Source organism: Thermothielavioides terrestris, chromosome 2 (assembly GCF_000226115.1).
Source record: "Thermothielavioides terrestris NRRL 8126 chromosome 2, complete sequence".
NCBI lineage: Eukaryota > Fungi > Ascomycota > Sordariomycetes > Sordariales > Chaetomiaceae > Thermothielavioides > Thermothielavioides terrestris.
Genome location: NC_016458.1, coordinates 3,616,749 through 3,643,639, shown reverse-complemented (window position 1 = coordinate 3,643,639; position 26,891 = coordinate 3,616,749). Strand labels below are relative to the sequence as shown.

The window sequence follows — 26,891 nt, the reverse complement described above, 5'->3', positions numbered from 1 at the left end:
GAGGGACCCCGCGAAAGATCGTCATTTGCTTCCCCGCAGCGGGCAGTCGAGGGATGGGCGTCCCCTCCCGCAGATGGGATCGGGTGCGCTGGAAACGGGTGCGGGAGCCAGGGACAAAGCTTAACTATACCGAGTGTACAGTACGCATGCTGCGGGAAGGTGTGGACAGCGTGGTGCAGAGCGCGGTTTTTCATGCAGCAGGTGTCCAATGCACGTACCAATCCGGGGAACCCGGCCTGCTGTTGGATGTCGGCGCAATGACCGAGAGCTGAGGCTCAACGATGCGTGTCTTTTGTGACCCTGGAGCCTCTGGCCCGGAAGCTCCCGACAGCTGCTGGCAAGAATATTGTTGGGTATACCGTTACTGGGCACACAGTACCATTCAGTTTTGGATGACGAAGAATCCGCTGCGCGCTTCTCTCTGCCATCAATTGAACCGGGCGAGCTGAGGATGGGGACCGGCGAAGCGGGTCGTGGGGAGGCACGCAACGAGGGGCATCACCGCTAGTTACACCACAACACATGTGTGTGCCAAAAATAGCTCACAAGCGGCTTGGCATCAAGCCCCGCTTGTGTATCAGGCGTCAGTGCTTCAGTGCAGGCGGCTGGTGACTTGTTGAGTCCAAGATGGAAGTCTTCGAGATCATGAAATGTTTCCAGGTTGTACACAAGTTACGACTTCTGCTCCAGCCATGTCTCATATTTGTACACTAGAACAGGTCGGCGGAGGTCAAGCAGGAGCTGCCTTTCGAGAACATACTGTGTTTGTCCTCCGCTTCCCCCTCCCCCCCCCCCCCCCCCCCAAACACACACACACGCACACAACCCTGCATCGGTTACCGAGAAGAGGGCGCCCAGAAAGGAGCCTCAGGAGTTTGGTAGGAAGGTAGGTAGTTATCGGACTGCCTATGCTCTTCATAAGCACCGGTAGACTGCTCGCATTATTTTTTTCCGCCTTTAAACCTCGATAACATAGTATTTTCCACCTACTTCATGACGCGAGGCAGAGGGCATGCGTTCCATTGCACACAAGCATCGGTAGGCTTCACAGGTTGATCGATACACCACGCCCGAACTGCATACGCAGGGTTGAGCTTGCTGAGCAGAAACATGGGCCAACCCATCGCTCAGCATTTTGGCTGCTGCTTGTTCCACCGGGGCCATACTATGTACGGAGTACGGAATACATGTTTTTCTCTGGCAGCCTCGAGCTAGGTAGTTAGCAACAGCTCTTCCTAATGTTGGAGGGATGCGTGTCTCGCGTTGATCATCGGCTCTTGACGGTAGAGGAGTGTTCCCGACTCTGGAGCCGGGAATGTGTGCGCTGGCGGGATCTAGTGTAACTATTATACGTACTCGCGAGCGGCGCTTCGAGGCTCACCGGTGCCTGTGGTGGTCGGTGTCCATCAAAGCCGCGAGACAATGTGATCGCCTGACCGGGCCGGGTGGGGGTCCCCATCAGTCGACTCTTGCCGACATGCCGTTTCCATCAGTGGGCTACAGCACACTACTGTAGTCGTCCGTTCTCTTGCCATTCTGATCGGTACTCTCGCTTTGTGACTGGCCGGGGACGAGCCGGAGATCCGCACACGCGGCATACATAGTAAGGAGGCGGGCGGTAACTCCTCCGAACACGGTCACGGTCTCACTTTGAAGCCGAGCAGTGAAGGTGGCGGCTTTCCTCCGTCCACTACCCAGGGAGTTATACATAGGTCGCAGAGGTATCAACGGCCCCCCACCACCGAGAACTGGGCCGAACACACGGATCCGGCACCCGGCCGTACCGCGTATCTAGGCAGTTGGCCTAAACCAAATGGCGCTTATGAGAACGAGGCCAGGCCCTGATTGTTGTGGCAGGAGCCGCGGTTCGTCGTGGACCTCCAGCCCATACCTACAAGTATCCGCACACAGGACAGCGTTGAGCTTGGCATCCACACAGTTCGAGAACTGCCTCATGTCCAATCACCGAAGGCGCAAGCCGCGAGCCGCGGAATGGGCACCACCAAGAACGGCCGGAGAAGCGCCGCACCAACCCAGCTCGCGTCCGCCATGGACCGGAGTATCCATAACTACACAGTAGGTAGTCATCCGTCCTCGCTGTTTGCGCAGTTAGTTATGCCCTCTGCAGCTGGCAGCTAAGTTGTAGAAAACAGGTAGCAATCTCGACTGGGAATGAGGACGTTGGCTGCCCAACTGCCGACAGTGAGCCGCCAACTAACGACATACCTGGCGGAGGTACCTAATCAGGTATGCAGGAGACGAGCTCGCCCGCTTGGGTGCATTGCCCGTTCCTTGATCTCCCTGGGCACTGCAGTGCTTCCCTCGCGGTGCCTGAAAGGTCGTCGTTAAAGAGGTCCCGCCAAGACTAATTTCGGAGACTGCCGCTTACAAGTATTTACAATCGCCACGGGGTAAGCGGGGCCGTGACGACTTCGAGCAACATCAACAACGAGAATTGCAAAGACTCGTAGCAACAGCTTCGCGAAACCTCAACCAAATCGAAAAAAAAGAAAACGAAGTTAACCTGTACCCTAACCTTGACCCTCACCCTAACTATAACCCTCACCCTAACCAGCGGGGGGCTAGCGCCGCCCCCCATACCCCCGGCGAACTAACCCTTGGCGATAGTGCAAACCGCTTGGCGGTCTTGGCGGGGTACTAAGGCTATAAAAACATTGCCGACAATTGGCCGAAATTAGTCTTAGCGGGACCTCTTTAACGTCTACCGCCTGAAAGTGCTAGCACAAGGGGCAAGTCTCATCATAAGCAAAGATCGGCGGCCGCCAACCAACCGAATTGCTGCTCTCCCTGAGGCAAGACCTTCCCGGTAGACGTTAAAGAGGTCCCGCTAAGACTAATTTCGGCCAATTGTCGGCAATGTTTTTACAACGTTTTTACGTAACCCCGATCGCCAAGGCGTTTACTCTATCGCCAAGGGGTTAGTTCGCTAGGGGTGCAGGGGGCAGCGCTAGCCGCCCGCTAGTTAGGATTTAGGTTAAAGTTAGGGTACGGGTCAAGGTTAGGGTATAGGTTAATTTCGTTTTCTTTTCTTTCGATTTGGTTGGGGTTTCGCGAAGTTGTTGCTACGAGTCTTTGCGATTCTTCGTTGTTGATGTTGCTCGAAGTCGTCGTGGCCTTGGCGATTTGTAAATACTTGTAAGCGGTAGGTTCCGAAATTTGTCTTGGCGGGACCTCTTTAACGACGACCACCTTCCCTTCCTTCCAAAAAAGAAAACAACGAAAGAATATGAGACATATCGAGTAGGAAGCGAATCTGGACGAAGGTGCAAATCTTCGAGACCAGTCTCTTGTTCGGCAGCTGGCGCGAGCAAAAGCCGCACCGAGACGCCCAACGCAGTCAGAGTACAGAATGTCGAGAACTAACTATGAGGGACGCAAAACCGGAGTCACCGTTAGCGGATCGAGGTGCGGATACGGAGCATCCCTTGGAAAACTCAAGGCGGCCTGCCTTACCTCCGCAGTAGTGCTTTCGTACTATGAGTGTCTGTACACTACACTTCACGCGTATCTGTACGGACACAGCAATACCTGTGTACGGAATACACTACCTGAGGTTAGGAGGGAGCGTGATGGACCCAACCCCGCGGGGTTCCTCACGGGCTGGTTCCCAAGACCGTTGTGGAGATGGAGGCGATGGAGTGCTTCAACAAGTGTGAAACGGAGAGCTATCTTCCCCGCTGAGCTTGGACGGTAAATCACGTATTCCGTACACAGTACGGGATACACTTGGCAGTTAGTGTGCACAGTTGGGAAGTGCTGCCGTGTTCGGTGATATTCTCTTCTCTTAATTGGCTACGGCTAAATTGCGATGTGCCACCTTGCTCTGCAGCCGCTGAGCCTGAGAAGGCACTGAGCCCGGGGGTTGCTACGCCAGAGGAGAGAGGATTTGTTAGGACCGCTGGACCAACTCCGCAAGTTGCCTGCAAGGATGCAAGGCACCGAAGAAAGCCCGTGCTATCTCTCCTTAACATCCACAGGTACGGAATACTGGACCGACCTATCTGGGAGCTGGTCTCTGCGCGCCCTTCCTGGAAGCACTAACAGGCCCGATTGGGACATTCCCCCATGAAACGCAAGCAATCGGCCCAGGGTGTTCGTGAGCTCCGTCCCCTGTCTGGTAAATCGGCAGCCACGAAATAGCAGGGTACATAGTTTTCCGCGTGGTCGCCCACATGCTCTCAGGTACTTAGCTCGCACGCTGTGGGCCATGTCCCGCGCCCGCTGATGGGGCTCCAGTATCTCCCCACTATTACGCCGGCCAAACCGCCGTGGCCCATCCGCAGACCGTCGCCGCCATCCCAGAGCCCCGGTCGCTCGCAAATCTTCACCACCCACCCACGCTTTTGCCATCGCTGGCCCATTTCCCATCCTCCGTGCAACGCCCAGCGTAAACCTGGGATCATTCATTTCTCTCCCCGTGTTCTGTACGGAATACACAGTACGGATACGCAGACCACCACCACTTCCGTGTCTCTTTTTGTCGGATTTCCTTGCATTATCGCCTTTCTTCCGCAGCAGTTCCCTCGGTGGGCCCCCTTACCAACTCACCGTCCTCCTCCTCCAACCTCTCCCGTCCCAAAACAGGGGTCGCTGTCGCTCCTCCCAGTCGTTGTCCTCCCTGCCGGCCGGTGTCTCCCGGCTTCTGTTCCTGTCGCTGCCGACCTCTGCGGAATTTCTGCGAGTACCTCGCGTTGTTGGCCGCGATCCATCGATCAATCGTGGGCGCTCTTCACCGCGCCCGCGCCTGCGCCAGTCCACGATTGGATTCTTTTCGCTGGCGACCATCTCTCAGACAAGTTGCACAACTTCTGTTGGCCATTATCGACGCTGTCCTACGAGCCGAAAGAGAGAGACGGAGAGAGAGCGCAGCACAGGGTCGTGAGCACGCGCTCTTTTCATCGCCTCGCCGCTCTCGCCGTCTGTCTTCGCCAGGGACCGATCACACCAGTCAAGCGTTACCGACTCGGCCTTCGGGACCGCGCCTTCCCTCCTGCTTTCCGCTGTCAACCGTGCGCCACCGGTGGCCAAAAAGCGTCCCGCATTAGATCGATGCTCTCCCACCATGATTGAGCTGCGATCCCTCTCTGCTGCGAGTTTTGCGATCTCTTCTCTGACGACGGCGTCGTCTCGGTAGGGCAGGGAACGGCTGTTCGCGCGTGCTTCTGCATGCGCTTTTTACTCCACCGGGGTGCCCAGCTTGTCTTCGGCTCTGCGGCTGCATTGCCGACTCGCAGCCAGGAATCATGGAGCCTCTACATGTCACAGAATTCGGGTCGGAGCGCTACCTGGAGAAGTTTAACCAGTCACAGCAAAATGCCACGCCTGCCGCAGCTCCTGGCGCCGGACTCTCCCAATCCCCGTTCATACTCCCCATTCGGGGCTCCAATCTGTCTGAGCCCGAAAGCGCACCCCACAAAGCTGGCGAACAGAAGCGATCCGACAAGAGAAGTTTGAACTTCTTCAGGAACAAATTCCACGTCAAAGGCTCTTCGGTCACCACCGCGAGCAGCACCGACCATTCCGAGCGAAGAGCCTCGTCGACTCCTTCGGCCGCACCCAAGCAACGGTGAGTGACACAAGTTTGCCAGCAATCCGCTCGCCCGCCCAATGAAGCTAATCGCGTCTTGCCAGCGTTCCGTTTGACCAGCTCTTCGTTGCCCTGCCGAACGAATTGCAGGTGGAGATCATCGCCTCGCTCCCGCTCTCAGACGTGCTGAATTTGCGGCTGGCGTCCAGATCAATGCACGCTCTGGTTTCGCTGAATGAGTCGCCCATAGCTCGCTATCATCTCGACCATCATGTGCCCGCGTACGCCAAGCGTCTTTACCCCCCTCCGGAGGGCGTCCCGTTGAACCTGCATTACCTCTGTGGGATATGGCACCGACTCCACGTTGCTGCCAAGTTATCCTACCTAATGTGCGAATGGATATCGAAGGAGCTGTTCCTGAGGAACACGGAGGAAAAGAAGAGGGAATTTGCGCCACAGAGGGAACGGATGCGACGGCGTCTCATTCCAGTGCTCTTCACTGTGTTTCACTTTTTCGAGACTTACCGGAAACTGCACCTCAAGTACATCGCCGAGCACGACGGCAACGGACTGCACCGCACCCCGTACACCGTCAACCCGATTGAGGCCGAAATCCTCAGCATGTACGATGATCGAACTCTTTTGCGCGTCCACGAGGCGTTCCCCTTGGTGATCTCGTCCTTCTGCAGACGCCTTCGACCTCCGTCATATGTCGGCCGGGTTGAGCGATCGTTAAGGGGGTATCTTAGGGATAGACCGCCGGATGAGGTACACGTCGCGATCCTCTGTCTTGGCGGCCTGCGGGAGGTGGAGAGGATATGGGAGGTCAAGGGTTACAATGCTCGACGGGCAGCCGTCGATAGCTGGTATGGGTCCATCACCCGAGAGGCGACCGAGCCGGAGACGAAAAAACGGCGGGGGGTGCTGGGGCTCAAACGCAAGAAGTCGTCGATCGCCTCGATCAACAGCGGCACGAACGACACGAGCTCGAGCTCTGGGAGTTCAAGCCATGCGAGTGTTGCCCAAGGGAAGCAGCCGGAGAGTCTTGTTTTCTGCACCAGTCTCGCCGCCGGCATGCCCATGGGTAGTCTGACTCGGGAAGAAGCAAGAATGCTCCTTCCCGACCTGCCGGTACTGCAGAAGATCTGGTTGGAAACGGCCGAGACCATGATTCTCGACCGCAAAATCGTCGAACGACCTTCAGACATTCGACGCAATGCGCAAATATTGACCGACCTCATCCGTGAAGATGGCGTCGACGATGAGGACCAGTGGCTGTACGGCACTGTCGCCCCCGACTCTGTCCGACCGAATCTGGACGCGATCGAGGAGGACTCCTTGGAGTAACATGCGGAACACATTCCATGCACCGAGCATTCCCTTTCTCTTGTTTGCCATTCTTCTTTCAATCGACCAGAGGGGCATGGACCCTGAGACGTCAGCCAGGCCCGGTTCCAACGATTCACTCACCACCGATTATCATCCACCACAATCTGCCGCACACTATGACAGCAGCCCGACAGCCGGATCGAGCTTTTCCTATGTTGCAACTTTATTTTCCTTTTTTCTTTTTTTTTTTTCTTCTTGGAAAGCAAAAGGGCATTTACAGGCGTTAACGGCTACTCTTTTTTATTCCCAACACGTGCGGGTATCTCGGGCCAGAGGTCAGCATGAGGAGCTAGGTGTATGGGGGTGACTGGTCTCACTTTGACTCCTATTCTTGTATTTGGGCGATTTGGAGGGCTGCATGGGTTTGCCCAACTGTGCTTTTTTGCGGTCAGTGTACTTGTATGTCTGAAGGCCACCTTGTTATTCTCCTAGACGGCACTGGGCATGTTTTGCCCAGCCGATCGCGGGATCAGCCTGGCACGTGTTCAATGGGCGAAGGAATGCTCCTGGAGGTAGGAGAGAATCCCCGGTGCTATCCTGTGGGGAGTGGCGGAAATGTCTTGGGATAGATGAGCATTTGATCATCTTGTTCGCCATACCCTAATTCAAGGCGTTGGCCCGCGAGTTGGCGTGAGTGGTGACCATCACCCTGCCCCATCTAGTTATCTTCCTGCTGTCTCCAATAAGCCGCAGTTCAGGCTGCAGCGCATGGCTTGCTCAATGAGAGACCTTCATCCGCCGTTGTGATTTTCAGTTGAAGTAGGGAGCACATGGACAACGTCGCTCCCGCACTGGGAGGGATAATTGCCTGCCTCGATGTCCGGCATCGCATGGACCGAGCAACACCAGAGGCAAAACACGGGAGCAGTCAGATAAGCAGTGAGAGAAGCAAATAAAACGAATGTGTCAAAAGAAAGTATAATTGTCAAGGAATCGACAATGTTGCCCCCAGATGCTATGGGTGCAATGCTCAGGGAAGGCTTGCATCATATATCGTCATTGCCAATGCATAAAATCCATCCCACCCGCGCAAGCCAAAACCACCTACACAGTATAGTTGACACCAGATAAACAAGCCCAAGTTAACGCCGGTCCAATGTACTTCACCGCCGCCCTACTCCATAAAAACGATCAGCACCCCCCAAACCCGAGGTATCAAAGGTCGTCAGACTGGCGGCAGAAAACCCAGGGTCACCGTTCGACGATGCTCGAACACTGGCTGCGCCGATGCCGTAGTTCGCATTGCTCATTCCCATTGCCCCTTGCTGCCCCGCTGCATCCAAAGGACTCGAATCAAACAAACCCCAATCTGAAGCAGTGCTGCCTGCAAATGCCTGCACACTAGCCAAACCTGGCATCCCTTGAGAAGACGGCTGGCCCGAGCTCATAGAACGTTGCTGGAGACTCGCGTTGCCCGTCCCGAAATGTGACGAATGCGGCGGCAATCCGTGTGTGCTGGCGGCTCTGAATGGCGCCGCAGGGGACGGCGCGGTAGACTGGTTCCGTTGTCCATAAGAAGCGTTGGTCAAGCTGGCGGCGGGGCTACGATAACCGGCATCGACAGGGCTAAAATTGGCAGTTGTCGATGGGCTGAAATGCGGAGACTGATGCGTGGTAAAAGAAGCGGTCTCTGCCGAAGTAGTCGCTAGCTGCTGCTGATAGCGCTGTTGCGACGAGGCCTTTTGCTGCTGGCCGGCCGAGTATTGCTGTTGATTGGCCACGAATGATTGCTGGTTGGAGGCATACTGCTGGGTCTGGGAGATGCTCGTCGAATATTGCTGAGTCACGGGCATCTGTGTACTCTGTGGCTGTCCGCCCGAAAACCGTTGATGCTGCGACTGCTCCGGCGGTGAAGATATGTAAGCTTGCTGCTGATGCTGGCGGTAGTGTGAGCTCTGGACGCGGTATTGATTATAGTGGTTTTGTAATGTTCTTGTTTGTTGTTGTTGTGGCTGGGGTTGGTGCGGCTGCTGCTGCTGCTGCTGCTGCTGGTGTGCTACCACCGAGCTGTTGACCGACTGCGACTGAGCGTTGGGAGATCGACTGTGAGCAACAGATGCGTGCTGTTGGTTCTGATGCTGGCGCTGGAGTAGCTGCTGATGGTTAGGCGGCTGGGCGAATCTCTGCTGCTGCGGTGCTGCAGGTGGCTGCCGGTGTGGCTGTTGCTGTAAGCGAGTATTCACGAGCTGCGTCGGGCTTCGAGGGTTTGCCGGCGCGATCGTGTGAGGCTCAACTTCGGTTTGTTGGTCAAACTGAGCTTGAAGTTGCGCGCCGTAAGTATCCGTTGTAGGAGAGGACTGTCCTTCAAACTGTCCCTGTTGAGACGAAGGGACTGATGTCGCCGCCGACTCCACAGGAGCAGCGAGTAGCGTTGGCTCAGATTTGCGGGCCGAGACTGGCGCGGGAGCCGAACCTAGTCTAGGGCTCGGATCAGGCACAGACTTGGATGACGAAGCTCCAGTTGCCGCAATGGCAGGCGGCCCGGTGATGGCTTGGGGAGCAACCTGGTTCCCGCTCCTTGACAGGCTTCTAGGCTCTTTAGCCTTCCGCTGGCGTTTAGGGGCGGGCTCCGGCGCTGTTGCTAGCGGTGGCGCTCCTGGGTTGCTCGGTGGCGTGGGCAATGCGCGCCCGCTCACATCTTGCATCGGAGCCGACCCGTCGCGATGGTCACCTGGAGGGGCAAGGGACGCGTCGGCAGCCGCGTCCCCTTTCCTCTTCCTCTTCTGCCCTGCGCTTTTGGATGGTTTCGCCTGGGAAGGGCTGGCTGTGGGAGGAGTTGGGAGTGTCAAACTTTGAGCATGCGAGTCATGTGTGATCTGGGACGGGTAAGACGCCGGCAGTTGGCCGTGCGCTGCTGGATCGGAGTTGGACGACCCTGTGATACCGGTCTCGTGCGGTTGCTCAGATCCTGGTGAAATCTCACTCTGCTGCATTTGCGCTTGTTGCTTAGGTCCAGCACCTTTTGATCTGCCGGCCTTCCTCTTAGGAGGTGCTTCAGGTGCCGAATTCACGGCCGTTGACGACTGGGCATCGAGTAGGCCAGCCGCAGGCAGAACCGTGTGATCCATTGGAGTTCTTTGGGCGTTCTGTGAAGGAGCGGGGGCCCCCTGGGTAGGTTGGGTTTCCGTCTCCACGTGTGGTTGGACGGAGTTCACGGCCCAGTCCTTTGGCCGGTTTTTCGAGCCCTTTGGGCGCCCCCTTCTCCTCGCGCTCGGCGGCCCGTCAGCGGCTGTACCACCGGCGGCAGGTGCCGCTGGCAGTGCCGTCTTCGCCGCCGCGTTGGACGGTTCGGTAGGGTTTCCAGGCATCATAGCCGTAGTCGAAGAGCCACGCTGCGGTTTCGGGCTCGCGGCATGCGGAAGGGGCATCACATCGGGGTCAGCGTGGTCGGTGCTCGCCACGCCGCCGTCGTCGACGTCGATCCAGCTATCATCCGGGATACTTGATGCTTGTTGTTGGTCCGTGTCAGGCCGGGCCTTGTTAGAACGCTTCTTGACCCCCTTATCTTTCCGTGTTTTGGTGGCTTTGCTCCCTTTCGGTCGGCCTCGCTTGCGTTTCACGGGCTGGGGATTGTCCAGTGGCCGGACGGAGTCCAAGCTCTGTTGTCCCGAGTTCCCTCCCAGCTTGGGAAATATCTCCGCAATCCAGCCAACGAAAAGGCTTCCCGACCCGTTTGCTTCTGCGCTTTCCGGGAACTTCCCATTTGCGGGTGGCAGTGCTCCAGGAATGCCACCAAAGAAAGCCAGCGCCTTGCATATCTGGTCCACAACAAGCACCGGATGGAGGCTTCGTAGCAGAGTCAGCAAACGCGCCTGCTCAGATTTGGTCTCTTCAGGACCCAGCGGGAAGTGGCGTTGGGGGGCCGCCGGCGCTGAGACCGGTGCCGAAGGCGGCACGTAGGGCTTTGCTGCCGGCTCATCGGGTAGATGCACAAACCGGCTTCTGCGGAGGGAAACGTAGCCGTTCTCAAAAGCACGCTTGGCGGCCAGCTGTGTGCTCTCGCTAGTCCTCTTCGCCTGGGCGTCGCGATCGGTAGCATCGGCCCTGCCAGCGACCTCGATCTGCATGACGCCAAAGTTTCCTCTGGAACCGTCGGTTTTCCCCTTCAGTTTGCTCGGTACGGGATTGCGAATACGCCCATCTCGATGGGCTCCGTTCGAGGCCTCTTGGGGGGGCGGCTCGGAGGAGACCAGCGAGCCAAACCTTGGGGCGTGGGCGGGGGCAGCTGTTGCCACCGAACTGCCGCTCGACGAATGCGCAGGCGGCGCTGCCTGGTCGAGTGATGGAGTAAGAGACGGCATGGCTGTCGGGTTGGCGGCGGCCATCGCGGGGGCCTGAGCAGCGGGGACTGTGGCAACGCGGGGAGAGCGGTCAGCGAGGAGTCTGGAGAAGAGCGCCGCACTGCGGCTTACCAGAAGCCGTCGCCATCGGGAGCTCGCAATTCAGGACGGCTTGGAGTTCGGCGGGTGGATAGCACGGATTGCTCACGGGGTGGTAGATGAGGTGGCTGCTGGTGGGCTAAGTGCTGCGGCGCGGCAGGCTTGCGATCAGGGCGCAAACCCCATGTTCGATAGACGTCGAGGACAGAATAATATCCAGCCAAAAGCCCAGGCGTAGATCGGCAGCGGTGAAGCGAAAACAACAAAAGCCTTGATTAAACAACGGTATCGCGCGCTTGGCTCCACTCGGCCCAGGACGCAACGCGGATTGTCGGCGGAAGAGCTTGGTGTGTCAATTGGATCAACGCGACCTCAGACCGCACAGCGACAGCTGTCAAGCTTCGGGCCTGCCGCGGTTCGCCGTCGGAAGACGTTCCAGGTCGGGCGGATATAGGTAGGAAATGTCGGCGAGCACTCGAGAACGATCAAGTGAGGAGTTCCGTCTCGTGCGACGATAGTGAGTTCTCCATGCACAGCACAGCGGGAGAAGAAGCCAGTTGTGGCAGAGCCGGCCGGGGCGAAGTTGGATCAAGATTTCGGATTAGTTACTCTCTCAAGGGAAGGAGACTTGCATGCTGGGTCGGTAGTCAGACTATGAGGAGTGTCGTCAACTATCGTTGCCGTCAGTTGTGGGGGTCAGGTTGGTATGTTCACTCCCCTGCCTTGGAGAGGCAATGTCTGTTTAGCTGCTGCGTACTGCGTTGCTCGTCACATACCGACAGTGGCTGTGACCAGACGGAGTTTTGGCGTAGGAATGTTAAGGTAGGAGCTTGAGACTGACAGTAACGTGACTCTGTACCTCTAGATACTGCTGCGTGATTTACAAATTACCGGTAGGTGCTTACCTGACCTGACCCGCGAGGCTGCTCCGGCAGGGACATGAACTCCAAATACAGAAAACAACGAATGCGAAGCTCAAGGGCGTAATGTAACCACCACCGTATTGATGTAGCCGTATGTACACCATACACAACTTTATTGATGACCATGTTGCCCAACACGAATTTTCCCAATGCCGTGTGATGCATCGCGGTATGTTTAACCTCACGTACCTGCCTTGCTTAAAATTACAAAGTATGTTACCTCATTGTACGGATCGGTATCCGTATAGCTTACCGGGCCAGCAGGAAGGTTACGGGTGGGGCACTTCGGCGGTACATCAACGCCAACACCAACCGTTCAAGTTGTTCCTCTTCTACCTCGATTCAAATTCCCGCCAACTGTGCCTCCTCTTCTGGAGTAGAACTTGCATTCGACACCTGGTTTCGTGAATTAGCTCGCCTCCGACTGGGGTTCCGACGACGGGCCACACAATTGCGACCTGGTCCAACAGCAAGCCAACCTTCGACAACCAACCACCATCTTCCCCAACATACCAGACGGCCACATCACAAACGCCAACTTCTGCTGCTCCAACAAGCTGTTTGGGGCGCAAGGCTCTATCGTCCACTTCATCTTCGTTCCATTTGTACCCCGACACTCTCTCCGCGCAGCCGCCGGCCTAGGGTACGATAACCGACCATGCAGCCAACTCAGTACATCCTCGTTTCGCTGCCCCTTCGAATCTTCGACGATGACCCTTTGACAGCGCTGGCCGCTACAATTGGGCGAGATAACGGTGAAACGCTGCCGTTTTCTATACCGCCGTTCAAGATCGGCACCCTCGACGCTCTAGTACAGCATGCAGATGACCTTGCAAAGCTCAATGCCGCATGCGAAGCCGCAGCTGCGAAAGTTGCAGATTCTCTGAGAGGAATTCTGGATGGAGACGAAGAGAAGGCGGCGCAGCAGAAGACGGTCAACGACAGTAGGCTTTGCGCTCCAGCTTTCCTCTCACCCATTCCACATTTGTCCCTGACGAGGTGTGCGCAGAGCCCACGGATCAGTATTTGCGCACTTTCCAATGGAACAAAGTGCGGTACCGAGCCGATCGGCCGTTGGGGGAGCTGATTGAAAATCTCCAAAAGGAGCTGCAAAACATCGACAACGATGTCAAAGCCAAGTTCAACCAATACAACGGGGTTAAAACCGCGCTGGCGACGCTACAGAGGAAGCAGACGTGGGTTGCCCTGGACCGTTTCCTGTCTTCCTGCCGGGGACGCTAACATGCACCAGCGGAAACCTCTCAACCAAGTCATTGACCCCGGTCGTCGATCCGAGCTTGCTCGTGCAAGATTCGGAGTATCTGGAAACGCATCTCATCGCAGTGCCGACCAACGCGCGCAAGGACTTCATCCGAAGCTACGAGACACTGGCTCCTATGGTTGTCCCGCGGTCGTCTGTCCAGGTGGCCCAGGATGACGAGTTCACGCTGTTCGCCGTGACAACCTTCAAGAAGACAAGTGCCGAGTTCCTCCAAAAATGCCGGGAGCAGAAGTGGACTCCCCGGCAGTACAAGTACGTAGAGGGCGGCAAAGAGGAGGAGCAACGCGAGCTCGACCGTGTGGCCAGGGAGGAGAAGAAGGTTTGGGGAGAAGCTCTGAGGCTCGGCCGCACAGGCTGGAGCGAGACCGTCATGATCTGGGCCCATGTCATGGCGCTGAGGGTGTTCGTTGAGACGGTCCTGAGATACGGCTTGCCGCTGGAGTTCGTTTGCGCGCTTGTCAAGGTAGGATGCGTTTGCGGAATTTATCATTAACTGAGCTGACCCGGCTGCAGACGACTCCAAAACAAGCGAAGAAGGTCAAGGCTGTCTTGGATTCGGCATACTCCTACCTCGGTGGGAATGCTTTCGGGAGGGACAAACGAGGTCGGGTCACAAAGGATGACGCGTCGCTGACGTCGGAGATGGCCGCCGCGGGCTTAGGCGCCGCCGAAGGCAGCGAGTATACGGCATACGTGTACTACGAACTCGGCCTTCCTTAGAACCCTTAGAGATTAGGACGGCGGGAGCCGGAGCATGCAGCGGTATTCAAGAGCGGGCAGTGTGGGCTCTGGACAGCGAAACGCCGCCCCGCTTCCCCGACGCTAACAACACGACGCATACACACGATGTATACTCCGTCGCCCGACAACGACACATTGATGCCCGTCACCTGGTCTCTTCCGTCTGGCTCACCAGGCCTCTCTCTGCCAGGTAGTCCACGATCTTGCGTACGCATTCCTCAACGCTCAACTGGTCGGTGCGAATGGTGATCTCGGGAGACTCGGGGGGCTCGTAGGGCGCCGAGATACCCGTAAACTCCTTGATCTCTCCCGCCCGCGCCTTCCTGTAGAGCCCCTTGGGATCCCGCTTCTCGGCCACCTCCAAAGGAACGTCGACAAAGACCTCGATAAAGGGCAGTGGCTCGTCGCCTGGTTGGGAGGCAGCGGCGTGCAAATCTCGGGCAATCTGTCGGTCGGCGCGGTACGGGGAGATAAAAGAGGTCAGGGCGATGGTGGATGAGTCGGCAAAGAGCTTCGCGACCTGTTTTAGGGAAGTTCGGCGCCGGGTTAGCGAGACAGCGAATTGAGAAGCAGGGCAAGGTGAGCGATGAGGGGCGAGTAGCATCAGGGCGTACGCGTACCTCGGCAATGCGGCGGATGTTCTCGTTGCGGTCCTTCTCGGAGAACCCCAGGTCCTTGTTCAGCCCAAAGCGCACATTGTCGCCGTCGAGCCGGTAAGCGGCCAAGCCAAGGTGAAGCAGATGCTGCTCGAGCGCGGTTGCGACTGTCGACTTCCCCGAGGCCGACAAGCCGGTGAACCAGACGGTAAATCCGCGCTGGCGGCGCAGCTGGTTCCGCTCATGCCGGGTGAGCGACGGGTGCCAGGTGATGTTGCTGGGCTGCTGATTCAGCTTCGTCCCTACCCAACTTCCTCCCGAATGTCCAAGCAGGCCCCGCCATAGGAAAAAGAGACGATGGCGGATGGTGGGGCAGCACGCTGGGCCTGTTCGCAGGCAGAGGGAAGCACCGGGGCGGCACTTTGCCGGGAAAGGAGACTCACGTAGCCATTGCGCCCCTCAGCGAGACTCTCTATCTTTCAGGATTGCCGAGCAAGTTAATTGGTTGCAGTTCCAGCTTGAATTTGGCCGTAACGGCAAAGTGGGATGTTTTCAAGCGGTTGCGGTTACGGTTAAGCAGTTCTTCCTTCTTTTTTTCCCCCCTCTTCCGAACACCGGTCTGCCTGGTAAATAATGTACGAGGGGAGAGCGGGGAGTGTTGTGGGGCTGCGACCGATTGCGGTGGTTACCGCCGGGTCCGGAGGGGACAGCGGGCCGCCCTGCGCCTGACCCGCCGCGCCGTTACGGTTCCCCCAGGCTTTTTGTTGGTCTTAAGGGATGCGGCTTCCCCAATTTCCCCGCCTAGGTACATGGACAGTAGGCACTTCAGTCTGCTACCTGAACTATGGTACGGGAGCTACAAAGAGTGTGTCTATTAAGAACCATGCAACGCCAGGACGAAAGCCCGCGTTGCGAGCTCGTCTCCGCTCTACGCTAGTAATCTCTATGTTCTAGTCCGCAATTACCGACACCACCAACTAGTATGCAAATATCATGCTGGACGCGTGCCCCCGACAGTGGGCGGCAGGACGCTCGAAAGAGGGGAAGAGAGCATCCAGTGCCTGAACATGTCTAGCTCACCGGGTAGACCTTTGCCATCATCTGTCAAGGAGAATCCTATCGGTAAGCAAGAGCAAGACAGCTGGGCGCGAGAGTGAGTCCAAGGCGAAAAGCAAGGTTGTTACGCACCGGTGCCTGCCTAGGCGAGATATAGAGAGCGCTGGCTGTCGCCAGCACAACCGGCTGTTGACCCTCTTCTGCCGGCAGGGTCTCGATCTGGCCCTCGACCCACGCCTTCCTGCCTTCGACTTTGACGGTCGTGGCGCGGAGCACCAGGTACTGATTGGCCATGGCGGGTGCCTTGTAGTTGATCTCCAGTTTCGCTGTCAGGCCCACGTTGTAGGGCAGCGCCGGGAAACAGCACCTGGCCAGGCCTTCGTCCAGCATGGTGGCCAGAAATCCTCCGTGGATTATGCCCATGTGTCCGCACAAGTCGGTCCCGACGTGGGTGATCTGCACGTAGCTCTTGCCGCCCCGCTCGGTCCAGCTAAACGGCGGTATCGTTATCTTGCCCGGCCCCACGAGCGTGCCGCCGGTCAAGTTGTGTCTCCGCCACGACGGCGGTATCTTCATATGTGGGCGTGACTCGGTGAAATCCGGATTCGCCCGCAGAGATGCGGTAAGCGGGTGCGAGTTGATGTAGTCTTCCTTGGCTTTGGCGTCGCTATCTTGGGGAGTGAACAAGCCAAGGGTGTCGGCATCGCTCGGAGGTGACAGAATCGCGGCTGCCGACTCATAGGCGGGGGCCGCGGCCATGATGAAGCCCAGCGACGTGAACAAGAGGACACGGCCAGAAAAGGAGACAGCTCGGCGGAAGAAACGGGGTCGTTCAATCGCCGACGAGGCAGCGACGGGGTCTGGAGACAGGCGCAGGCGGGGGGTTAGTCAATTCACCGCAGGACACATCAGGGCGAGTGGCGGTTACCGGCGGCGGTGGCTAAGGACCGGGTGAGCGGTGTCCGGCAGCCGCGGGTTGGAATTGTCAGCGACAAGACTGAAGTGGGGCGGCGTGCGGCCAAGAATAACCGCGGAAGCATTCTGCGGGTCGTCGCGACAGAGCCCGAAGTCTTCTTATTTGTGGTGTACTGCGTATTCCGCTGAGCGGCGGTTTCGCGTCTTCCGTGCCCTCTCGCCGCGTTGACAGTCCGGTAAAGTGGAGCCGCCCCGTGGGCCTTGGATACCGAGGTCTACCGTCTGACGGAACCAACACGGCCGTTGATGTTCCCGGCTCCACGGAGCATGCTGTCAACTACAACACATCCACTGTAAATGACGGCAGTAGAGTGTGCTCTGTGCTGTGCTCCCTTGTGGTCGGGGAAATCTCCGGCACGGTGTGGGTAGGCGACTCCCTGGTAACCTCGGCACACAGGGCTCCGCTCCGCCGAGTTTCGTGCGTAAGCCGGACCGACCAAGCATGGGCACGGAGCGCTTACGTTACGTTACGATTCGGAGCGGAGCCTCGTCATGCACCGTGCCAATGGGATTGTTACCCACCGGAATGTTTACCTTGACATGACATGGACTAGGAAGTTCGTGTGGGCTCGGTTAAGGATACGCTGCGCCCAAGGACAGGTGACTCCCAAGGAAGGAGAGCGACGCGGAGCACGCCGGATTGTATGATGACGTTTCTCGCAGCAGTATCCTACTGAAAACATTACTGAGACACAAAACGTACCATCAGGTACTGCGTACAATTGGAAGTCAAACAGTCGGATAGGTACCTCAGGTACTGTACCTACCCCGATGCCCCCTTCCGCCGTTGCAAGAGGATGTGACGGGGTCGTCGTTAAAGAGGTCCCGCCAAGACTAATTTCGGAGACTGCCGCTTACAAGTATTTACAATCGCCACGGGGTAAGCGGGGCCGCGACGACTTAGAGCAACATCAACAACGAAGAATTGCAAAGACTCGTCGCAACAACTTCGCGAAACCTCAACCAAATCGAAAAAAAGAAAACAAGGTTAACCCGCACCCTAACCTTAATCCAAATCCTAACCATTAACCCGAACCCTAACCAGCGGGGGGCTGGCGCCGCCCCCCGCACCCCCGGCGAACTAACCCTTGGCGATAGTGCAAACCCCTTGGCGGTCTTGGCGGGGTACTGACGCTGTAAAAACATTGCCGACAATTGGCCGAAATTAGTCTTGGCGGGACCTCTTTAACGTCTACCTGTGACGGCCAAGTGACGCAATACCGTCAAACCATCCGCATCACAGCCAACTTGGCGTATGATTAAAAGCAACCAAAGATGTCCGCATCGCACGTGTCTCCTGCTCAAGACGCCCATCTATCCAGGCCCCAAACCACAGTGCCAGAGTCAAGCCGGCTTCAGAATGGTAAGCATCCAAGCAAGGCAACCCTGAGCTGGCTGGCATAACGTCACCGCTTTGCGCTCTGGTCGCAGTCTTGCTAACACCGCCGCCAACGCGGCAACGCGGCCACCCAGGCAACTGCAGACACAGCGAAGCTCGGGGAGCCGCACGAGCCTAAGGAAGAGTCCATCAGAGTGTTCATGCAGATTGAGCACGAGTTGAAGAGGTCTCTCGTGCGCCTCCGACACGACTGCAACAGTGAGCCGCGTCCCCTGCCCCTGCCCCTATCCTCTGTCCCGAACGAGGACCATGCGGCGCGTCTGCTTCGCGTTGTCCACTCACGTCTCGAACCAGAACACGAGCCCGAGTACTTTGCTGCTGTCGAGCACCTAAGCGACGCGCAACTGACGGCCTTCGGGCCAGACGACCTTACCCAAGTCCGCGTCGCCGTCTCAGCATACGGAGTGCATGTATTCGGCAAGGTGCGCATCCCGTCCCTGCCCGACGAAGGGCCAGCGTATATCCACTTCCGAGCGTTCACCAGCGGCCCTGGCGACCAGGCCACTCTCCACAGCATCCGTGCGCATCCGCCCCTGTCCTGATATTAATATTCTGTGCACGGGACGAATCGGAACTAACATGCCCGCTTCAGATACGGAGGATAGGGAGGAGCCCGGAGGAGGGCACACCTTCCGAGCAGTCTTCACGAAAGACGACGAGTTGGAATGGTTCGATACCTAGGTAGGTGCTGAGTGGTGCCGAGTCACGCGGCAGGGGGTTGGAGCCGTGATGGGGAGCTTCGCGATGAGACGAACCGCGAGTTCGTGAAGACCGCTGCTTGGAGTATATATTGGCGACAAAGGCCACATTTTGTGAGTTTCAGGAAGCTAGTTGGGGCCTGCGATGTGCTCTACTCGTCGAGACCGTCATCTTCTGCGGCCAACATCTCGGCGTAGTCGTCAGCCGAGGCAAACGTTGGAAGGCTCCTTATCTCCTTCCTGCTCAGCCTTCCCTTGCGACCTTGTTTGGACCGTTGGCCCTTCCCAACCTCGGCCACACTCTCGTCGTTACTCGACATGTCTTCGCCGTCGTCCTCGGAATCATCAAAGATGCCCTCAAAGCCGGCATCGCCCTCGGCGCCATCTGACCCGAAGTCCGACATCCGCTCTTCAGCGCCAGGACCGTCGACTAGCACATCGTTGTCGGAGTAATCATACTCCTCCAGGTCCATGTCCGAATCCTCCTCAGGATCAGCACCCTCAATCTCAGGCTGAGAGTTGACCAGAGCCTCCCATATCTCCTCTTCCGCCGCCTCCTCGTTTGGCTCCATCCGCTTCTCAACGGCTTTCTTAGCAGCGCGTGCAGCCTGCCCAGGCTTACCGACGCGGGCAAAGTACTCGTGGAAGAATACATCCTCGGCCGAAACCTGGTCGGGCCTGAGGTTCCAGAACGAAGCGGAATTGACGACTGGCATCTGCCTCGCGGCAGCCTTGCTGGACGCCACAATTTGCGACGCACCACCAGACCCGAGCATTGGCTGCATGATCGAACCACCCCGCTTGGACTCCTCGGCCTTCGGGTTACGGTACACGAACTTGTCGAGGAAGTGCATCAGCGTATGGCTGGCCAGGTCCGGTTTGGGGACGGATCTCTGCCGCGCTAGCAAGTTTGCGGCGAACACGCCCACAGAGGGATGGTAGTGGGAGAAGAAGGGCACCTGGTTTCCGTCAGTTGACAGGACACACGCCAGTTACAGCCTCCCGGCGGAGACCACTTACGAGTTCCCAAAGACAGCTCCGATGGGCATTGCTGTGCCCCGGATCCCGCTTGCGGCCATCGTAGGCGGCGATGCGCCTGGCACTTGTCCCGGGGGTACTCTGGGGGGCAAACTCCGCTTGAGGCCCATCTTCCCGAACATCCCGAAGGACTTCTTCTCCGTCGTCGTCGTTGTCTTCGGCCTCGTCTAGCAAAGTATGCAGGTCGGGAAATGTCGCTTCCAGCTCGGCGATCAGAAATAGGGCGCCGCATGTAAACGATGGCTGGTGGAGACTCAGCACCTGGATCAGCCTCTTGACGAAGGCCTTGACCCGGCGGACATCAACATCATTCTTCAGGGCCCGGAACAGGAGGTTGAGATAGAGCGCATGCTTGGACGAAGTAACGAGCCTGGGATCCAGTAGCGATTCATAGAGAGTCCTGTAGAACCTGTCAACAGCAAGCTGTTTAGAGGCAGTGAGCTGCTGGATAAGCATCAACGCCTGCACGCTGGTGTTGAAGTTGGACGAATGCGTGATCCTGAAAAGCGTGTCCAGATGCCTCTCCAGTGTCGAGTCCTCGGAACTGGCAAATGGCACCGCCCGGTTGACGCCCGTAAGAAGCGACGAAACGAGCTTCTGGTTGATCTCCTGCTCGTTTCCAGGGCTCGGCGCGCCGGGTCCGCCCTTGCCCTTCGGCTTCTCGCGCGAGCGACCCGATCTTTTGTCCCCGTCGTCAGCCTCGAAACCGCCCAGGCACCCCGTCTTCAGAAGAGACAGGAAGACGTCGAAGTAGATACGCAGCAGCATGTCAGCGATGGCCGGCTCCCGGGTGCTCAAGATTGTCTGGTTCAGGGTATTAATGGCGGTGTACTTGGTGCGCAGGCTCTGCCCGGGTTTTAGTAGGACCTCTTGTTCCACGGTGCCGATGACGATCGCCTTCATTCCCGGGTGAATGTTGAGCAGCTGCAAGATGAGGTATGACGCCCGCGAAGCGATTTTACGCTCCCGGTCACCAATCTTGTTCACCAATAACCGAAGCAGGTTCGCTTCCTGTTCTGGCTTGTTTTTCAGAAGCCCGAACACGAAATCAAGAGCCCGAGACCTCGAGTACTCGATTTCATCGGAGCACCAGATCTCGAGGAGCCCGATAATGCGGAAGTAGGCACGTTTGAGCCAGTCTTCGAATGCCCACATGATCAGATGCGCCTCGGTTAACCTGCCGGGAAGTTCGTTTCCTGGCGTCCAAGGTGAGCGACCGCGACCGGCTAAGGCTCCTAGCAGCGCAGGTTGGGAATGGAATGGGCGGAGACGCCGGCTGTCAGGGAGGACAGAGCCATTGCCCAGAAGATCGACGAGTGCGCCTAAAGCCGCGATTGCCTGGCCACGGCTCTTTTTCCCCGCCAGGGTTATCAGGTTCTCGAAAGCTTTGCGGTTGTGGAGGGGGGACTCCTGTATCGAGAGTGTCAACGCTGAGACCTTGTCCGAAAGAGTCCCAGAAGACATGATGGTTGACATGAACTTCTGCGACGAACTGCTCGCTCGCATGGCATGGTAGCGGTTGGAATCGTTCTCCAACAGGTCGTTCGCATACGCTCTCAGGTTTTCTATGGAAGCTGAGTGATGTTTAACGTTGTCCGGGACTTGTGTGGTCAGGTCATCCAAAGGAAGCCCATGCCAGTCAGGACGAGGTTCGAACACCTGGGCAATGTCAGTGGGACGTGGTTCTTGCCTCGGGCAGGGGGAGGCACTGTGATGGACTGCTTACTGACCAACTTGTTGGCCTGTTTCCCCAGTCGAGCTTCCTGCGGCGGTGGAGCTACAGAGATGCCCTCGGCTGCTGCCTCACGGGCATCCTCGGCGCTGTGTCTCGGCTTGAGCACCGCGGCATCATGGGTATCGAGAACCTCAGAATCATCGTCGGTGTCGGGGTCTTCATCAGAATCGTCGTCGGTGTCGGGGTCTTCAGTCTCGCGGAACTTGGCAAACCCAAGAGTGGATGCGAACTTTGCAATCTCATCCCTCAACGAGTCGTCGATGAGCGGGTCCGACACAGCCTTGGGGCGGGGCCCATCAGCGCCTTCGTCGCCAGAATCAACGTTGGCAACCAGTTCCAGGTCATCCTCGTTACCACCGAGGGCCAATATCTCGTCGAGCAGCGTTGGTGCCTGCTTGCTGCTCCGCTCGTTTGGGCGTCCCGTTTGTGATTCAGGGACCGAAGGGTCAGTATGGCGCCGCTTCGAACTGTGTCCATCCTCATTGCCACGCTTTCTCTTCCGCTCGGGCGTGCGCGCCTTCTCGGAATCGGCGAGAGACTTGTCGATCTTGCTTGTCAACCGAGCGAGCGCCGATTCGTCGAAGCTCGGTTTGGCAGCGCTCTGCTTCTGTTCCTTCCTCCGTTTGGAGCCCATAGTGGCCGTCGTCCGCGTAGTATACTTCGTTCGCAGGGGGTTCTCGTATTTTGTGAGATCAAAATTCGAGACCCAAGCTATCGATACTCCCTTGTTTGCGAACCCCAAGTGGAAGGAAGCATGGTGCAGAAAAAAAGATGCAGCAAGGTGGGGACAAAGGACCCACATTTAACACAGCGCCCCACTGGCCCCAAGTTTCCGGGTCCGATCAACCAAACACCAGCATTCGCATGTTGACATGAAACTCACTGTTTACACATACTCGTACATGCAAAAGGCATCTTCGACTACGTGCCTGCCATATGGGAGATAGCGGTAGCGAAAGGCCCGCAATAACAAGAGCTGCTCCCTGCCGCGCGATATCCAAGTCCAGATGCCTCGGAGCTGCTTGGGGGGCCGTTGACGGACTTTGCGTTCGAAAGCTTGTGTGGATTGCTTCACAATGATCCCGCCAGCCGTGGCCCGCCTCTCCAGGGTATGGTTTCCGAGCGGCGGTATCGCTGTATCCGGCGTCGAAGATGGCCACGCGAAGCTGATCCGTGCGGGCTTCCTACGCCCATCGCATGCTGGCATGTTTCACATGCTGCCCTTGGGTCGGCGAGTTCAGGACAAGATCGAACGGCTTGTCGCGGGCCACATGGAAGAATCGTTGGGTGAGTGTCCCCGTACACTACTCTGGCCCGCCCACACGCTGCCGACGCGCGAGACTTACACCATTGTCATGTTCTGGCCCGTTAGCTGCGTCGAGAGTCTCGTTGTCCTCCATCTCTGCCGAGGCTCTGTGGGAAAAAAGTGGCCGCCTCCAGAATGTCGCCTCCGAGGTTCGTTTCTGCTATTGCCGGGATGTTGTAACGCAAGCGGCTGACGCTCACTGCCCTCTCTTTGAAGCTATTCAGGTTCTCTGATCGCAGGGACGTGCCCTACTTGCTTTCACCCACGCACGAGGAGGAAATCACAGCACTCGTGGCCCGGACGGTCAAGTCGTACAAGGAACTTCCTCTCCGCCTGTACCAGATCACGCGCAAGTATCGGGACGAGTTCCGCCCACGGCACGGACTCCTCCGCGGACGAGAGTTTACCATGAAGGACTTGTACACCTTTGACAGCAGCGTCGAGTCGGCCCTGGAAACATACGAAAAAGTGCGTGCTGTCTACACCAGAATCTTTTCCGACATCAAGTTGCCCGTCCTGTCGGCCAAGGCCAGCTCCGGCGATATGGGAGGCGACCTGAGTCACGAGTATCACCTGCCGACGCCGCTCGGCGAGGATCGGGTCGTCAGCTGTGACAGCTGTGACTACGTGGTCAATGAGGACATTGCCCACCCGGGCGCGCCTCAAGATGTTCCTGAGGGCGCATCCTTCCAGGTCTGGCGAGGCATCACCAAGGACCGGACGAAGTTGGTCAATGTGGTGTATCCCCGGTGGATAAAACCGCTGGGTGGCGGAGAGTTGCGCGAGTACACGGACCAGGACATCAACTTGTCTGCCGTGAAATCTGCCGTTCCGGACCTGGACGCCGGGGTAGAAGATCCTCTTCCCTTCTGGTCGGCCGCCACGGCTCCCGGGACAGGGACGGCAACCGAGCTGGTCAATGTCGTGGACAGCCGCCTCTGGCCGTCCCTGGGTGGTGGCTCAGAGGCCGTTGCACTGGGTGCCTCGGGCTGGCCAGCAACTCTGAGTCCGCCAGCAGTGCCGTTGTCCGTTTCCTCTCGCCACACAACCGGCTGCGACCGTCAACCGCTCAACCTCTTGCGAATCCGCACCGGTGACAAATGTCCCCAATGCTCATCGGGTACCTTGAAGGTGGAGAAGGCCATGGAGCTTGGTCACACGTTCTTCCTCGGGACGAGATACTCGGCGCTGCTCGGAGCTGTGGCCTCTGTACCTCCAGCTCGGCAACCGTCCCCAATGCAGATGGGATGTTACGGGATCGGTATCTCCCGCCTCATCGGTGCGGTCGCCGAGCATCTGGCCGATGATACGGGCTTGAACTGGCCCGTAACTATAGCGCCGTACTCATGTGTCGTCATTGCCGGAAAGGACGCCGAGGATTGCGAAGCTATGCAAGTGTGTAACCTCATCAACGATGTTTCTTCCAGCAATGCGTTTTTCGATGTTGCACTCGACGACCGGCCAAGACCGTTGCCTTGGAAGATGACAGATGCCGATCTCATTGGCTTTCCAGTTATTATCTTGCTTGGCAGAGAGTGGCGCTCCTCTAGGCGAGTCGAAGTACAGTGCCGCAGGGTAGCACTGAAGCAACTGGTGGAGGTGGCAGAGTTGCCAAGTATGTTGACGCAGTTATTCAAGTCGCTATAGCGTGCTAGGAAATACAATGATCACTGTAGTATATAATGAAAGTTAGGCACTTATTAGACTAGCTAGACAGGCTTGCTAATGGACATTGAGACTAAGTTTTTTATTCTTTCATTATATTGATTTCTAGGGCTTAGATTCTTTTAGAGAGCTTAGCAAATAGAGCTACATATGCACTAGCATACAATAATAATAGTAATATTATAATTGAACTATCTTAGTTAATTGTCATTATAATAAAAATAAGCTATAGGTTACTTATATTATTATTATTATTAATCTTACACCGAAGGAGCTCTAAGCGCCTTGCTACTAAGGGCAAGCGATCTCTCCACCTTTACTTACACCACTTACGTATAGCGCCTACGCTACGCCCTGCTATATAGGGCGGGCTTCTTAAGGTTCTAGCTATCCAATTCGCTAGAACTTACCTTTCTAGCTTAGTGGCGATAGAGATATAGGCGGCCTATTCGGCCTATTACATGCCACTTGCTTATATAGTACGCCTATAGCGCGAGGATCCTTGCCGCTAAGGGCGCTATATATCTAGGGGGGGGTGGCTAGAGGCTAACCTTTCTACGCCTCTTCCTCTTCCTCTTCTTCCCGCCTTCGCCATCGCTCCTAGGGCCCCCTATAGGTAGCTCCCCTACTATATAGTCCTAGCTACTATACGCTATCTACTTATCTACCTAGCCTTCTATAGCTCTACTATACCTAGCTTTGCTCTCAACGTTTAACTTAAAGGTAAGCCGATACTTATATAGGCGCCTTATATATATTGGCTACTCGCGCAATGTGCTTGTAGGCGACTTCAATGTGCACCACCTAATGTAGGACAGGCATAACAAGACCTCTCGATTAGCGAGTACACTGCTCTAGATCGTAGTAGAATAGGAGCTCGAGCTCTATACACTTCGTAGCACATCTATCTAGGTTCGTTAGGGCAATAGAGATAGCACAATCGACTATATCTAGGCAACGTAGGGCAGTAGCGCCCAGTGGCTAGGGCTACTGGACCTAGTAGGCTTAGACTATATGCCCTAGGTAGCCGAAGTACCGCTAAGGGGGAGTAGCGGCAAAGCTACTACGTCGCTAGGCTATAGCTAGGCGCTACTAGATATAGCTCTAAAGCTATTAACGCCCTAAGCTATTGGCGCTACCAACGCTCTAGGTAGGGCTTAGCGAGCCCTAGAACGCTATAACATATATATAGAAGGTAGAGGTACTAGTAGAGCGCTTCTTTCCTATACTATATATATAGTATAATAGTATCCTCGACTAGGACTAGCCTAAGAGATTATTCTATAATACTACACTTATCGACTAAGAGGTCTATAGTAGCGAGATTATAGAGATTATAAGCTATATAGGATTGAATAAAGCGCTTAGCAAGGACCTCTTTACTAATAAGTTCCTTAAAGCCTATAATAAGGAGAGTAAGCTATTAGAGGTGTTTATAGCAATTATATATATTTACTTTAAGCTAGAGCACTTCCTATATAAATTCTATACTATATAGGTAGTCGTTCTTAGAAAGCTAGGGAAGTCTTAAAAGCAACTAGAGGAGGTAGAGGTATATCGCCTAATATCGCTATTTAATATAGTAGACAAAGTTATTAAAGTGGCTATTATAGACTAAGTGATATATATAGCTAAGGTGTATAAGCTACTCCTAGAGATATAGATAGGCTTCTAGTAGTATAGGTCAACGAAGGTAGCGATCTAAGTAGTGACTAACGTAGTAAGGACAATATAGGCATATAGCGCCTATATATCACTACTATAGCTAGACCTAAAAGGCGCTTTCGACTATATCGATTAGATCTAGCTACTATATATACTTTAGGAGCTAGGTTTTAAAAGGAAGCTAATTATACTTCTAAAGAGCTACTTCGAAGATTGTATAATATACTTATAGTTTGATAGGGCTATAGCTAAGCCTACAACTCTATAGTAGGGTATACTATAGAGTTCGCTATTATCGCCAACACTATTTATCCTCTTTATTACCCCTCTGTTCTATATCCTCGAGGTATATACTAGGCTTCTAATAGTTGAGTATATAGATAATACTAACCTCCTTATATTTAGGTAGGATATATTAGTGTACTATCGTATATTAGAGAAGGAGTTTACTAAGTATAAGAAATAGACTATAGAGCAAAGTATATAGTTTAAACTA

At 56.0% G+C, this 26,891-nt stretch overlaps 7 protein-coding genes across 7 annotated transcripts; 4 read left to right on the top strand and 3 right to left on the bottom strand.

Moving 5' to 3' along the window:
* The first annotated feature begins 5,084 nt into the window (after window positions 1-5,084).
* THITE_2113253 (uncharacterized protein) lies at window positions 5,085-7,126 on the top strand. Its single transcript, XM_003652091.1, has 2 exons — window positions 5,085-5,587; window positions 5,653-7,126. The coding sequence occupies exons 1-2, from the start codon at window positions 5,265-5,267 to the stop codon at window positions 6,893-6,895; spliced, it is 1,566 nt and encodes a 521-aa protein (XP_003652139.1). The 5' UTR covers window positions 5,085-5,264; the 3' UTR covers window positions 6,896-7,126.
* Window positions 7,127-7,906: 780 nt separating this feature from the next.
* On the bottom strand, window positions 7,907-11,238 carry THITE_133081 (uncharacterized protein; the record flags this gene model as incomplete). Its single annotated transcript, XM_003652090.1, has 2 exons — window positions 7,907-8,622; window positions 8,725-11,238. 2 exons carry the CDS (start codon window positions 11,236-11,238, stop codon window positions 8,041-8,043), a joined length of 3,096 nt encoding a protein of 1,031 aa, XP_003652138.1. The 3' UTR covers window positions 7,907-8,040.
* A 1,534-nt stretch (window positions 11,239-12,772) lies between these two features.
* On the top strand, window positions 12,773-14,324 carry THITE_2113249 (uncharacterized protein). Its single transcript, XM_003652089.1, has 4 exons — window positions 12,773-13,183; window positions 13,249-13,435; window positions 13,492-13,984; window positions 14,035-14,324. The coding sequence occupies exons 1-4, from the start codon at window positions 12,898-12,900 to the stop codon at window positions 14,239-14,241; spliced, it is 1,173 nt and encodes a 390-aa protein (XP_003652137.1). The 5' UTR covers window positions 12,773-12,897; the 3' UTR covers window positions 14,242-14,324.
* An 83-nt stretch (window positions 14,325-14,407) lies between these two features.
* Window positions 14,408-16,673, bottom strand: THITE_2087275 (uncharacterized protein; the record flags this gene model as incomplete). The annotated part of the gene is made up of 3 exons (XM_003652088.1): window positions 14,408-14,782; window positions 14,883-15,140; window positions 16,047-16,673. The coding sequence occupies 3 exons, from the start codon at window positions 16,671-16,673 to the stop codon at window positions 14,408-14,410; spliced, it is 1,260 nt and encodes a 419-aa protein (XP_003652136.1).
* Window positions 16,674-18,238: 1,565 nt separating this feature from the next.
* Window positions 18,239-18,877, top strand: THITE_2113244 (uncharacterized protein). The gene has a single exon (XM_003652087.1). It carries the CDS (start codon window positions 18,429-18,431, stop codon window positions 18,828-18,830), a length of 402 nt encoding a protein of 133 aa, XP_003652135.1. The 5' UTR covers window positions 18,239-18,428; the 3' UTR covers window positions 18,831-18,877.
* A 1-nt stretch (window position 18,878) lies between these two features.
* Window positions 18,879-22,502, bottom strand: THITE_2113241 (uncharacterized protein). Its single transcript, XM_003652086.1, has 3 exons — window positions 21,755-22,502; window positions 20,007-21,683; window positions 18,879-19,945 (listed from the first exon to the last, which is right to left on the bottom strand). Exons 1-3 carry the CDS (start codon window positions 22,391-22,393, stop codon window positions 19,139-19,141), a joined length of 3,123 nt encoding a protein of 1,040 aa, XP_003652134.1. The 5' UTR covers window positions 22,394-22,502; the 3' UTR covers window positions 18,879-19,138.
* A 98-nt stretch (window positions 22,503-22,600) lies between these two features.
* On the top strand, window positions 22,601-24,891 carry THITE_2113238 (uncharacterized protein). The gene is made up of 3 exons (XM_003652085.1): window positions 22,601-23,046; window positions 23,132-23,214; window positions 23,282-24,891. Exons 1-3 carry the CDS (start codon window positions 22,836-22,838, stop codon window positions 24,710-24,712), a joined length of 1,725 nt encoding a protein of 574 aa, XP_003652133.1. The 5' UTR covers window positions 22,601-22,835; the 3' UTR covers window positions 24,713-24,891.
* The last annotated feature ends 2,000 nt before the right edge of the window (window positions 24,892-26,891 follow it).